The sequence below is a fragment of the Sinohyriopsis cumingii genome, chromosome 14 (genome assembly GCF_028554795.1).
Source record: "Sinohyriopsis cumingii isolate HCF-2022 chromosome 14, ASM2855479v2, whole genome shotgun sequence".
In the NCBI taxonomy this organism is placed as follows: domain Eukaryota; kingdom Metazoa; phylum Mollusca; class Bivalvia; order Unionida; family Unionidae; genus Sinohyriopsis; species Sinohyriopsis cumingii.
In genome coordinates, this window is record NC_142974.1 from 122,731,049 (window position 1) to 122,743,724 (window position 12,676).

Genomic DNA, 12,676 nt, shown 5'->3' on the forward strand with positions numbered 1-12,676 from the left:
ATTCTCCGACCACACCCTATAACAATATTATATTATTAGAGTGTTGTTGTTGGGCTTTTTACGGCATTTTTCAGCACACGATATGCTATACATGGCGGCCAGCATTAATGGTGGAGGAAGAACCTGGGAAAACCCCGGAAAGTACCACCGACCCACGAGAAGCTACTGGCAAGCTTTCTCACATACCAACATTGGCTGAATCCAAGATTCGAACCCACGCAGACAGAGGTGAGATGGCAGTGATCCGTAACGGAGAGCGCGTTAGACCACTCGGCCACTCGGGTCCCCACTTATCAGAGTGTGTCACAGCATAGTGTCGTTAGCCACCGCCAGCGTAACCACACGTGCATGAAAATGCATGTCAACGACTGACTCTGAACAACTCCAATTGCATCTTTGACATGCATCATTGTTGGGCCAGCTGTTCTCGTGTACTAGCCGCTGTACATGGCAAGAAAAATAATCGTTGTGACCAGGTCAACATTGTCCAGAATGTATTTGATTTATTTTCCATTGATGGAATAATGTGCTCTGTTAACTAATCATACTAGGGTATTGGCTTCATAATTGGCATTGTTCTCAAGTGGCAGTTTTCCTCAACTTCCAAGACTGCTTCACATGGAATAAAACAAAAACCTAGAACGTATCTTGCTCTTGCAGTTCTATTTTTTAGCTTACTGGTATCCCTGGTTAGATATGAGTAGTATCAAAAATCTCTCTTGCTTCGATCCACTAACACATGTACGGTCATGTCAAATGCTGAAACAAATACCTCTTTTAAACTGAGCCATTGTATAAAATTTGAGTTTCCACTTATACATTATTGATTTTTAATACCACAGCGTGATTGCTTGCCGTCCAAATCCATTCCCCATTATCAGATTTGCAACTACGGAATTTGCCAATCGCCACTGAAGGAACTCGTTAATCATTTTAATAACTGCATACGGCATTGAATGGATAGATTGCAATGTAACTAGAACTGTTTTGTTGCTCGTGTTATTAATCGCAGTATACGATCTCGAAGCGTCTAAACTGTCAGCTGGCCCGGCTCTTTTAACGGATCCACATCAACACTTTTAACACTACCCAAAACTCGCACTGCAGCCTGTTTAGAAATGTGAGTAAGGCGCGATAATGAGGCTGTGAGTGCTTTTGCTGCACCCATAAATTATCCACGAACAACACCATGAACCCAGTTCGTAATATGTCGTGTATACGGGTTTCTTCGCGCTAACCATGCCAATCGGTTTCACACGTCCGCGTGCTACTGTGTTGTTGTTATTAAATGTCAGGTGGATCTCTAATGTACAGTGGTATCGTCACTGTTTCACCTCGCAAGTCACCCACGTACCCGACTTGAACCACCAGGGAAAAACGTATATGGATCAGTCGATTATTATAGCAAAGAAGATGCTATGGTGATGCTGGTGGAATCAAGATCAAACCTCCAGGGTCCACGGTGGATGAAACCCCCAAAAAGTACTGCAATGAAAACCTACGCTTGTCGGGTCGGACCTGTTTTCGTAACTGACTCTGACGGCGTCGCATGTTCAATCAACTTGCGTCGTTGAAATGATTCTCACAGTGTCAGGTGTGGCGATATGATATCCCACACTCAAAAATCATTTATCATTTGGAATGTGGCCAGGCCACCCTAATGCCGACCTTATGTGCAACCGTGCAGTATTCATCATATCCATCTCTTACGTTTGAAATTCAATGCTAATGCCGCGGGCCCCGATTGGGCGAGTGGTCTATAGCGCTCTCCGTTACGGATCACTGCCATCTCACCTCTTTCTGCGCCGGTTCGAGTCTCTGATTCAGCCAATGTGGGCATGTGAGAAATCTTGCCAGCAGTTTCTCGTGGGTCGGTGGATCTTTATCGGGTTTTCCCGGGTTCTTCTTCCACCATTAATACTTGGTCACCATGTATAGCCTATCGTGTGCTGAAAAATGGCGTTAAACCCCACAACAACAACAACAACAACAACAACAATGGCAATGCCAGAGCTGAGTGTGGGATCATGAGTACGTTTAGAGACTTTAGAGTCTTTGTCAGTCACTACCGGTATTCTTCATCGAATTTCCTTATTGATCGATTCTGTGTCGTACGTACCCGAGGTAAGTTCGATAGTAGGCCAGTTCGCCTAACTGTCTACCGAAAACAAAAATGAATTGTTAGCGGGAAGGCCACCAAACGGTTGAGATCGGATATTGGGCAACTATAATACACTCACAACGAGACTAACGCAGTCGCAAGCATGCGTGAGTTCCCGGCGGTCAAATGTGCAAAAACGATCAAACTGAATTCTGGTTTGGTGGATGAAACGGTAATAATCGAGGTCACGCTTTCATCCACGTATTGCATTGAAGCAACAATTTCACGCAAGAAACGAAGTGCACTCGATCGTTTCAGAACTCATCATCGCTCTATACCGCATGAATATGTTCAACAACATCATGCATCAATGCACGATGTATCTCTCTAATTGGTCAGCAGCCGCTGACAAATCGATGTAGCCTAATTAAAAACTTGGGGCGCGCGTTGTTGCTTGCACGAACGGATCTTACAAGTATTTCAGAATCGATCAGCAAGGTCCTGAGGGTCACAAAGTCTACGGGGTGCAAGCGCCCATGACCCTTTCCTTGTTTTGCTGGGGGGTGGGGTTGGTATTTGTATTGGTTACGAACCTTTATTTACTTCAGGCATTTAACCATTTTTAGCCAAATTAAATACGCCATTATAATACCCAAAACGGTTCACCAGAGGCGTGTTTAAACCCACAAAGCTTCCGGTATAGACACCTGACCCATAACTTGTTATGTTTTGAGGTGGTTCTTCGACAAACAAATCGCTCCTGATGGGGGATAGAATCCAAAACGCTCGAATGAGTTCTTCAAAGATCCATGGGTGGCCTTTTCATTAGAAGTATGTGCTGGTGTTTCCCGTATTGAAAGGTACATAGCTGGTGCCTCTTTAGGTTCTCCAACGTCTTTTACTTCAGCCGGCATTGCTGGACATTTTTTATTTATTACATGATGTTTGTTAAACTGATGCATCCTTGCTAGACACATCCGCGTGGGTCACGTTCGTGTCCAGACCGGAACAATACTTGTCTGGCTTACCAGTCAAATCAATCGTAATAAAAAGTAAACGGATCCAACGTGATCCACCCAAACATGTCACGAAATTCACTCCACATCTTGTCAGCAGCACTCCAAATCCAATAAATGTTTCCATGACCATGCGCGTCAATACAACCAAATATCATCAACATATTACAGTTGTCCTAAATCCGCTGCAGCATATGGGATATAGTTGAGAAAACCAAATCACGTCCCTGTTTTGTGCTAGTCTCATGAAAATATTTTTGCGGGATTGACTTGCTTCTTGATCATCACATCGTCGTAAACCACCTGATTGCTTTTGGTGACATCCAAATCATCAATAGTAGAGGCTTTGTCGATAGTGGAAAAGAAATCGTCGCAAGCATTTTTGCCACTTGTTAACGCTTTTGAAAAAAAATTGTGCCCATGATAACACAGCTGATCATCAGCCCACAGTGCTATCAAGATGCCAGGGTAATTATCGTAAACCCATATTAAACAACAGTTGTATTTTCCCGGATCCAGCGGGACCAATGATGAGTGCCAAAATGAAATTGGAAACACGGTTTCATCACCACGCTATCAGGCTAGGCGCTGCTTGTGCACATGAATCAATGTCGTTGAAAGAGGAGCTTTTCAAGTCTTGGCTGTTCTCTTTACATTCAAACGTATATGCAGCTCTTCTTTTGGATGGTGCCATTGAATAATTATATGTCAGTCTAATACGATCATGACCTGATATCGATTGAGATGTCGTGCTAAAACATGTACCATAAATCCAACACGAGTTCACACAAGTAATACACAAACATAGGTTACAAGAGCTTGTGCTCGGAGTGGATCAAAGAAGATTACGTTTGAATTTGGAGGATATGGTTGAAATTAATTACTTGACGAAGTTGAAGGAAATACAGCAATTGATCGGCTCGTGTAGCAGAAGAAATTTGTCCCTTATTGGATAAATTACTTTGATAACATCTTAGATTTTGCAAAACTTTATACATCTGCCAGTCTATATGGAAAATGAACCAAGTACGTAAACAAAAAAAGGGACAGATATACAAATTATATTTACAGTCCCCAAAATACACTGGGTTTTACAAACCCCGAAAATCATCCCACAGCTAAAAGAGTACATGTATGGAATTCAACTCCGCGATTAGCACACTCGGCTACCAGTCACACTGGCCAATCAAGCCGTCAGTATTCCAGGGTGGTAAATCAAGCAGTCAGCTCCAACCAGTCTAGGTCAGCAACGCCCGATCACCTCTACGGCTGCCATGGTTCAGGTTCACAGCTATTATGGTCGACTTCTAGTGTCCACTCCGATCACTACGATAACTGATCGCTCTGGTATGCTCTAAAGCTGATCACTCTGGTCACTCGGGTCAGTCCGACCACTCCGACCACTCTGATTACTCTGGTCATTCTGAGACCACTCAAGTCAGCTCCACAGCTGATCACTCCGGTCACTCGGGTCAGCTATACAGCTGAAGATGTGCAAGTCCTTAAGGTAAACCGCACAATAACAAGACGTTCCGTAATGTGAAGATTTAATCATACGGTGTGGCATGTATACACAGACGAAGTCCTCATACATCGTCTGTGCGTTGAAATGATTCGGATTTTCCAATTGAAAGAACTTCGCACGTGCGGCATAGGATGAACCGAACTATTATACAGTATACATAAATCACCGTCGTGTATCGTTGTACACAAGAAACAAAACCCGAGTACATGCATTTCATAAATAAAAGTATTTACACAATTCCGTGACAATACCTCCCCCCTTAAAAACGTGACAACACTTTTAGAACAATCACAGAATGTGAACATAAACAATTGTTAAAATAGCCAATTTTGAATACTGAAAGAGAAAAATCTGCTAATTGCACCCTACTTAAAAAAAAAATTAGCACTGACATTTTCTGACCCTCGAATCGCCTTGATTCGAAACCATACGGTTGCAAGCATAACGCCAAATGCTTCAATCTTGCGTTGGCGACCTTTGCCTTGTTCAAGTATAAGAACGGCTGATGGTCCGTTTGTAAGGTAAACTCCCTCCAGAAAAGGTACGTATGAAATTGTCCTATCACCCATACTAAGGCTAGGCACTCCTTCTCAATCACGGATTAGTACTTGCACAAGCAATGGGCAATTTCATCCCCTCTTGCTCCTGTAGCAAAACAGCCCAAAGAACCGTATCGGACGCATCGGTCCTCAGCACAAAAGTTTTATTCAATTCTTGCAACTTTAAGATTGGTGCACTTAACAGTTTCTGTTTTAAAAAAAATTAAACGCTTTTTCCTGGCACACACACCAGGAAACTTTATTCGGCTGCTCTTTCCTAGTCAAATCTGTTCATGTGATGCCATTAGCCGCAAAATTGGGGACAAATTTCCTGTAAAACTCAATCAAACCTAGGAAAGATCTTACTTGTTTCTTAGTTTCTGGTCTAGGTACATTTCTAATTGCTACTATTTTATCTGGGTGAGGTTTCAACAGGCCTAATCTACTTACAAGATGCCACAAACATTCTAGTTTAAAATACCATATACTACATTTGGTGGGCCTAGCTGTAAGGTTGGCAGTGTGAAGTCCATCGAACAGATCCCATAATACCTTAACATGTCTATCCCAGGAACTAAAGTTAGCTCCATGGCAGATCACTCGGGTCACTCGGTTCAGCTGTACATTTGAAGATGTGCAAGTCCTTAAAGTAGACCGCTCACTGACAAGCCGTTCCGTAATGTGAAGATTTAATCTTACGGTGAGGCATGTATAAACAGACAAATTCCTCTGCGTTGGAATCGTTCGGTTTTTCCCATTGAAATCACTTCGTACCTGCGACATAGGATGAACCGAACTCATTATTTTGAAATATTCTACAATATACACAAATCGCTCTCCGGTATCGTAATACACAAAAAACAAAACCTGTGTATATGTATTTAATACCAAAAAGGTATGTATACAATTCAATGATATACATTATAATTTCAGGTTAATATGAGGTGGCAAAACCGAAGGAGTAAAACGAGATACCCTTCGAGCACACCGTAAGGATGGGCGACCAAATATGATTCACTTTCATTCATTTATATCTTGTACAAAATTTTCCTGTATTAATCGCTTTATCCTGAAGAAAGATGATTTATGGCAAAAAACCGGTTTACCTAAAAATATATTGAACATTTAGAAGTACAATTATATTAAAAGTAGGAAATCTTAAATTGAGATAAATCTTTAAAACGATCAAACCTAGTTTTGGGCCTGATTTTTATATATGCCTTATCTCAATGGAACAATGAACCATCGACTGATGTCGCGCTAAACCAAGTAATGGAAATCCAACACGAGTGCACACTAGTAATATACAAACGTAGCTTACAGGAACTTCTACTCGATGTGGAGCAAAGAAGTTTACGTTTGTGCCACGGCTGTTTCAACAATGTTGCCAGGGACGACGACGTGGAGTAAATATCCCGGAGAAAAGCATTTTCCTGAATACAATTACTGTTCACCTGGATCTGCTACTCGGCGCTTACAACCAACCGAAGTTCAGCGAAGCACCCATCAATCGTGTTCACGCTGCATGTTAGCGACATCGCCTTGCTAATAAAGCATCCACTTATATCCGTGAACATCAACGTGCCAATATGGAACTGATTCCTGAATTAAATGTAATTATCAAACATGTGGGAACAAATCGCACGGTGGATCCTCACTATAGGAACCAAATCCATTGGGAAGCAGTGGACAAAGTCCGTTCTTTCAAAGTAAAATGCTTGCCAATGCAAACAATGTCCACAAAAAGCAGCACATTATCCAAAAACTACTACATTCCGCGTGGGTGCTGCCGGAGTGAAGCTGATGTGGAAGGTCACTAATATGATTTTCCGAGAATGGTTAGCAAACAAACTGCTTCAGTCTGATAGACTTCGAGAATGCTTTCGACACGGTTAAATGGGACATTCTGGAGAATACCCTGAAATCTTTTAACTTTCAAAAATATATTATTCAGTGGTTTAGAGTATTCTGCAATAGACCAAAAATTTGTGTCATTAATAATTAATATTTGTCCCCATGTTCCAATTAGGAGAAAGGTTGTCGCCAGTGAGACACTTTAGCACCCTACCTATTTATTATAGGAATTTCATAGAACTAAATACAGAACACAAATATTACAGGCATTTTCTATAGCAATATAAATTTAAATTAGGGCAATAGGCTGATTATATTATTATACTGTTATATATATATATATATATATATATATATATATATATATATATATATATATATATATATATATATATATATATATATATATATATATATATTATATATATATATATATATATATATATATATATATATATATATATATATATATATATATATATATATATATATATATGTGTGTGTGTTTCTTTGTAGCGCTAGGTTCAAAATGTTGTCTAATTTTATAATTTGTATTCATGGCTTTAACGTGTACAGAATATATTTATTTCATAATGCCTATAAAATGATGTTTACATAAGTGTTGACAATTATTAATGCTACTCTTAATAATAAGACATACATGGCGTCTTTGGCGTAATTTCTCAGTGGCTGATGGGGTTTTGACGTTTCTAGAATAATTCGGTAACTTAAGATTGGTTGGGCTAGGTCACAATAATAGGTGAAATCGAGACAAAATGAGTTGTGTATTATGTCATATGGGGTCTTTTGCGAAAATTTCCAAATATACGGTGTATATAATTAAAGAACTAGGTAATCATATTCATTCCAATTTTAAATATATCGTATTTCTTGAGTATCTGTTGTAAGTCTGCAATAGTGATTTATTTTCTTAAGAGATATTATTATAAGAAAAAGCACATGTTTGTACTATTCATTGGACACAAAATTTGGTCATTACATTTGCTATAATATTATTCTAGAATTGTTCTAAATTATTGGTAGGAATTCTGGACAATGCCGTAACCAGTTTGAGTTTTGGTACACCATTATCATTGCCCAGTGAACAAAACAAGTAATCCTGGTTCAAGGTTGCCTAAACGGCTAAATATGTGTAAAATGAGAATAACACAATAATTGTAACTGATAACTTTATTTCACTCATCAATAAACATTAATTACATAAAAATATAAAATGTCCACTTCTGCCTAATTAACACATGAATACACAAAATTATATATGCTCCTGCTATATTACATTTGTCTAAATAGTTAATAACTATCCGTTCTGATAAATATAGTACAGACACCTTTCGCAACGCCTGTCTTAATCAATACTGCACACAAAGTTAGTAGCTCCTATGTACCTTGTGACTTCATAGCTTATGATCCTCGAGAGCCTTATTCGGTACCTACCACTGTCAATGCTTTAATATTAGGAAGATTTTATCCCGTATTTTTATGATATCTTTCAATTATGTAAATGTGTGTATGTGAAGCCCTGTGCAATATTGTGTAGAGCATAGTGTAAAATACATCCGTCTCTTTTCTCTGAAACTAATCTATCAAAATATTATGAGAGTTGCGGTCACTGAGAAAAGAGACTGTGAAAATATAGCAAGATATAGATAGAATGTGAAAGATTTGTTATTTTTTTATTTATTAATAAATAACTATATATATCATACCATTTGAAACAATCTCTTATTCGAACAGTCATTCTTCTATTGTCGTGTTCTATTGTCCTGTGTAACAAAGATTACTAGATTGTAGATATAGTACAGGCAATGCATTTTGTTATTGATTATATAATGGTCGTTTACATCTTCAATTAATTTTGAAGAAGAGAAGAAAAAAAACGATTTAATCTTTGCATGGCTTGAATGCATTCAGCCAGAAAGAGTATAAGCAGGTAAATTTGTCTCTACCCTTTGATATGCAACTTAATCATGGCCCTTACCATACTGATGTTATCATAAAATTCATCAGCGGCAGGTTTGAATGCTTCTACGGCATTCGCATATTCTTCTACAGCCTTCTCGAGCTTAGCCTTTTCAACTGCCCCAATAATTGCCGATACAATCATGTCGATCGCTAAACCAAAAACGGCGAGCCCAATGGTAGCCAGGACAGAGGTAGCGATTACTCCCAATCTTGCAACAACTTTGGTTAACATCTTTCCTCCCGCGATCGCTGCTACCAAAGCTACGCCTCCGACATTCAACGAAATTCCTTCGCTTTCTATCAGAGCCTTCTTAGCAATATCAATTTTTTCCTGGAATTTTGTGTCAAGATTCATAAGTTGATTGAACAGCTCCGTACCCATAAGTTTTTCCACCTCATATTCCTTCTTTTCTAAGTACTCCTTTATTTCGTTTACTCGCCCTATTATTAGGTTACAGTTGTCCTGTAGACTTGCCGATACTTGCATGGTTATCTTCTCGAACTTCTGTCCTGGAAGATACTCTTCAACACAGTCAATTAGATGGTTTACAGCTGTAAAACAACCGTCCAAAAGAGTATTCAACTGACTGCATAATTGTGCCAACCTCGTTTTCCTCTCCGAATTCCCAGGGTAGAAAATATCAGCCCAAGACATTTTGTATAATCTGAAGCAGAAATAAATTAGACAATTATATAGAGGACAGAAAGGTACATATGCACCTGAACATTGTAGAATGCCTAATAATCACACAGTTATTTATATCCTGCACTGTCTAACAGCCAATGTTTAATTGAATGTACTTTGAGAATTATTGCCTGCTTAAGCATTGCTTTTTTTTTTTTTGCAGTCTTAAAGGGGTTAATATAAATAATATCAAAAATCGAAATTTCTGAATTTATTAAATATCTAAACATGGATTATTATTATTGTTATTATAATATATATATATATATATATATATATATATATATATATATATATATATATATATATATATATATATATATGCAATTATGTTTACATTTGCATCCATCTATATATTCCTCTGCGTACGTCTCCTTAAATAACTGCCTAGTTATCTATTTACGTATCCATCCATCTTCTGGTTGTTAATTGACATCACATTTTCTTTAGTAAAGACGATGTGACCTCGTACGCAATTACAGATATATTCTTTTTGCATATGTAACAGACTGGAAATTATACAGTTGGCCAAATGGATTATCTTTTGTAAACTAAATGTTTATCTTAATATATACTTAGGGCTCCATTTATGTTTATCTACATAATAAACGAATTTTTATTTAATTTAATTTAACTCTTTGGTTGTAAGTTTTTAATTTTTTTTATGATTCTATTGCATGCTAATGTAATGTAACTTTATTTACTGGATTTGATATTGTTCATTTCTGACTTTCTTTTTATTTTTTACGTCAACATCTTTATTTAGACATTGTATCTAATGCTGACCTAATTCGTGACCTTGTAATTCGTGACAGTTGTAGTAAACAGCTTTTGTTACAAAAATTTGGGTTTTCACACAAGGGTGAACTCTTGACCTCCATCCGGGAATTTGTTTTGCATTGTAGTTAGAAGAATTACTAATGTTTTGAGAAGTAAATGTCATTCGTGCCTTATCACTTCAGAAGTCAAGTTGTTTTATGTTGTGTCAAGATTAACCGTAACCGAGGAACAATTCATAGATTATGATGAATTCATTTTATGATGAACGTTTTTTTTAATAAAGTTCGTTGTAAGTTCGCTTGGCTGTATATTTACGTCTGTAAGTGTATCAGTTTAGGAGCAATCTTGGTTAACTGTATCTTTTACAATTGTATACAACACGATGCAACATCACGAAATCAGTTGCATTAATTTAGGACAGAATTATGTACTTACCTGTAACTTGGATCAAAACAAGCCTCAGGTCCGAGTTAAAAACTCGAACAGTGTACCTTCTAGGGCGTTTCCGGCTGAACTGACAATGCTCAGAGATAACTTTCAGACTTGTATAGCCTTTCATGCAATTAGATACGATAAACCGTTGCGGATATTGTCGTCCCACTCACTAATTTAGGTTTCTAGTCGTGTGTAATTCACTCAGACTTCACTGATAATATATAAATACTCATAGCCCTTCCCAAAATTCCACAAATGAAATAACGCGTTATGACAGATCGCTCCATGTACAGAATCATGTACATAAAATGACACATCCGGATATCATTGTCTATACTGTCCTCCCACAGGTTATGTACCTTAAGTTCCTATTCAGCGTGTACTTTACACAAGAAAATACTGTACAGACTTGTAGATACAGACTTCATGATAGCCCAGATTGAGTCTTATACTTATTTGCAGTTCATTAATTTTAACTGACTTTTGTTTATGCTGCCTAAGACACAAATTAATTATAAACATAAAACGCATAAAAGGCTGCATCTTCGAAGCAAGCGGGATTTTTAATTTTAGAGCTCTAATTCTTTATTGACATGGAACTTTATTACCTTCATAAACACAATACTACTACTACTACTACTACTACTACTACTAATAATAATAATAATAATTATAATGACAATAATATATAAATGCTGGGAGATTTTGTTCTTATCGTAATAAAAGCGCTTACAAACGACGTTTCTTTTAATACATGCATTAGGAGTAGAATGACAGCATACGTCTCGTCCGTCTCAATCAATAGCTTATACGTACCTTGTGACGTCACATTGTAAAATCGGCGAAGGATTTAAATGTACATAAACAGTGTCGGTGCTCCAGTCTTAGGAAACTGTTACGACCGACACAATGTATATATCACTTTGTAGCTGTGTATTTGACCTTCTTTGAAAAATGTTTTAGAGATCCAGGTATAAAACACGCCTCTCCATGTTTATTTTGTTATTCTTTAAGTTAACATTCAAATAGATAGTCAATCTGCCACTACAGGGCCATCTCACGATTTCTGTAAAATACCTACTTTGTTTGATCATTCAACAAAGCACTGATTGGATTTTTGTCACATTCCATTTTTCGTTTTGAATTGCCTTCATTAACCAGTAATGCAAATTTTTGATTTGCGGGATGGGGTTTAGGGATTGTGTTTATTTATTTTTTGAATAACTGATTCAAAGCTTACATATGGTATATTAGTGTGTGTGTGTGTGTGTGTGTGTGTGTGTGTGTGTGTGTGTGTGTGTGTGTGTGTGTGCTGGTGTGTGTGTGTGTGTGAGAGAATGCAGAAACGCGATTAATCCTGGCCTAGCATTCTGTATGACATACGTCTAAAATAATAGTTATACGACATACCTGACCAATAAGCACTAAAGTGCATAATCTGGGTCTCTTACGTCCGCTATTATTGTAAGTTTGATTCCGCTCTACAGGACTCACGGTACTAATTCAGTTCCCATAGTAAACATATGCAAACACTATGATATTAAAAATTCAATAACTTAAAATTTTGGAGTGCTCATGATCAAACCAATATTTATCAGTATAGATGAAACCTGCATGTCAGCTTCTGTGCAGAGGAAAGTATATGAGTCTCGGCATTTTCTGGACCTGCATGTGTTTGAAAGATGTGCTTTCAATTCCGCACCAAAGAGTCAGGTGCTAATTTTAAAAATGAGTCTTCCAAATGCAAGACCGTTAAAG

General features: G+C 37.8%; 1 protein-coding gene across 1 annotated transcript; it reads right to left on the minus strand.

Annotated features, from left to right (window-relative positions):
• Positions 1 to 8,211: 8,211 nt before the first annotated feature.
• Positions 8,212 to 11,205, minus strand: LOC149784745 (single-pass membrane and coiled-coil domain-containing protein 3-like). The gene is made up of 2 exons (XM_089932770.1): positions 10,919 to 11,205; positions 8,212 to 9,683 (listed from the first exon to the last, which is right to left on the minus strand). Exon 2 carries the CDS (start codon positions 9,671 to 9,673, stop codon positions 8,999 to 9,001), a length of 675 nt encoding a protein of 224 aa, XP_089788896.1. The 5' UTR covers positions 9,674 to 9,683; positions 10,919 to 11,205; the 3' UTR covers positions 8,212 to 8,998.
• Between the last annotated feature and the right edge of the window lie 1,471 nt (positions 11,206 to 12,676).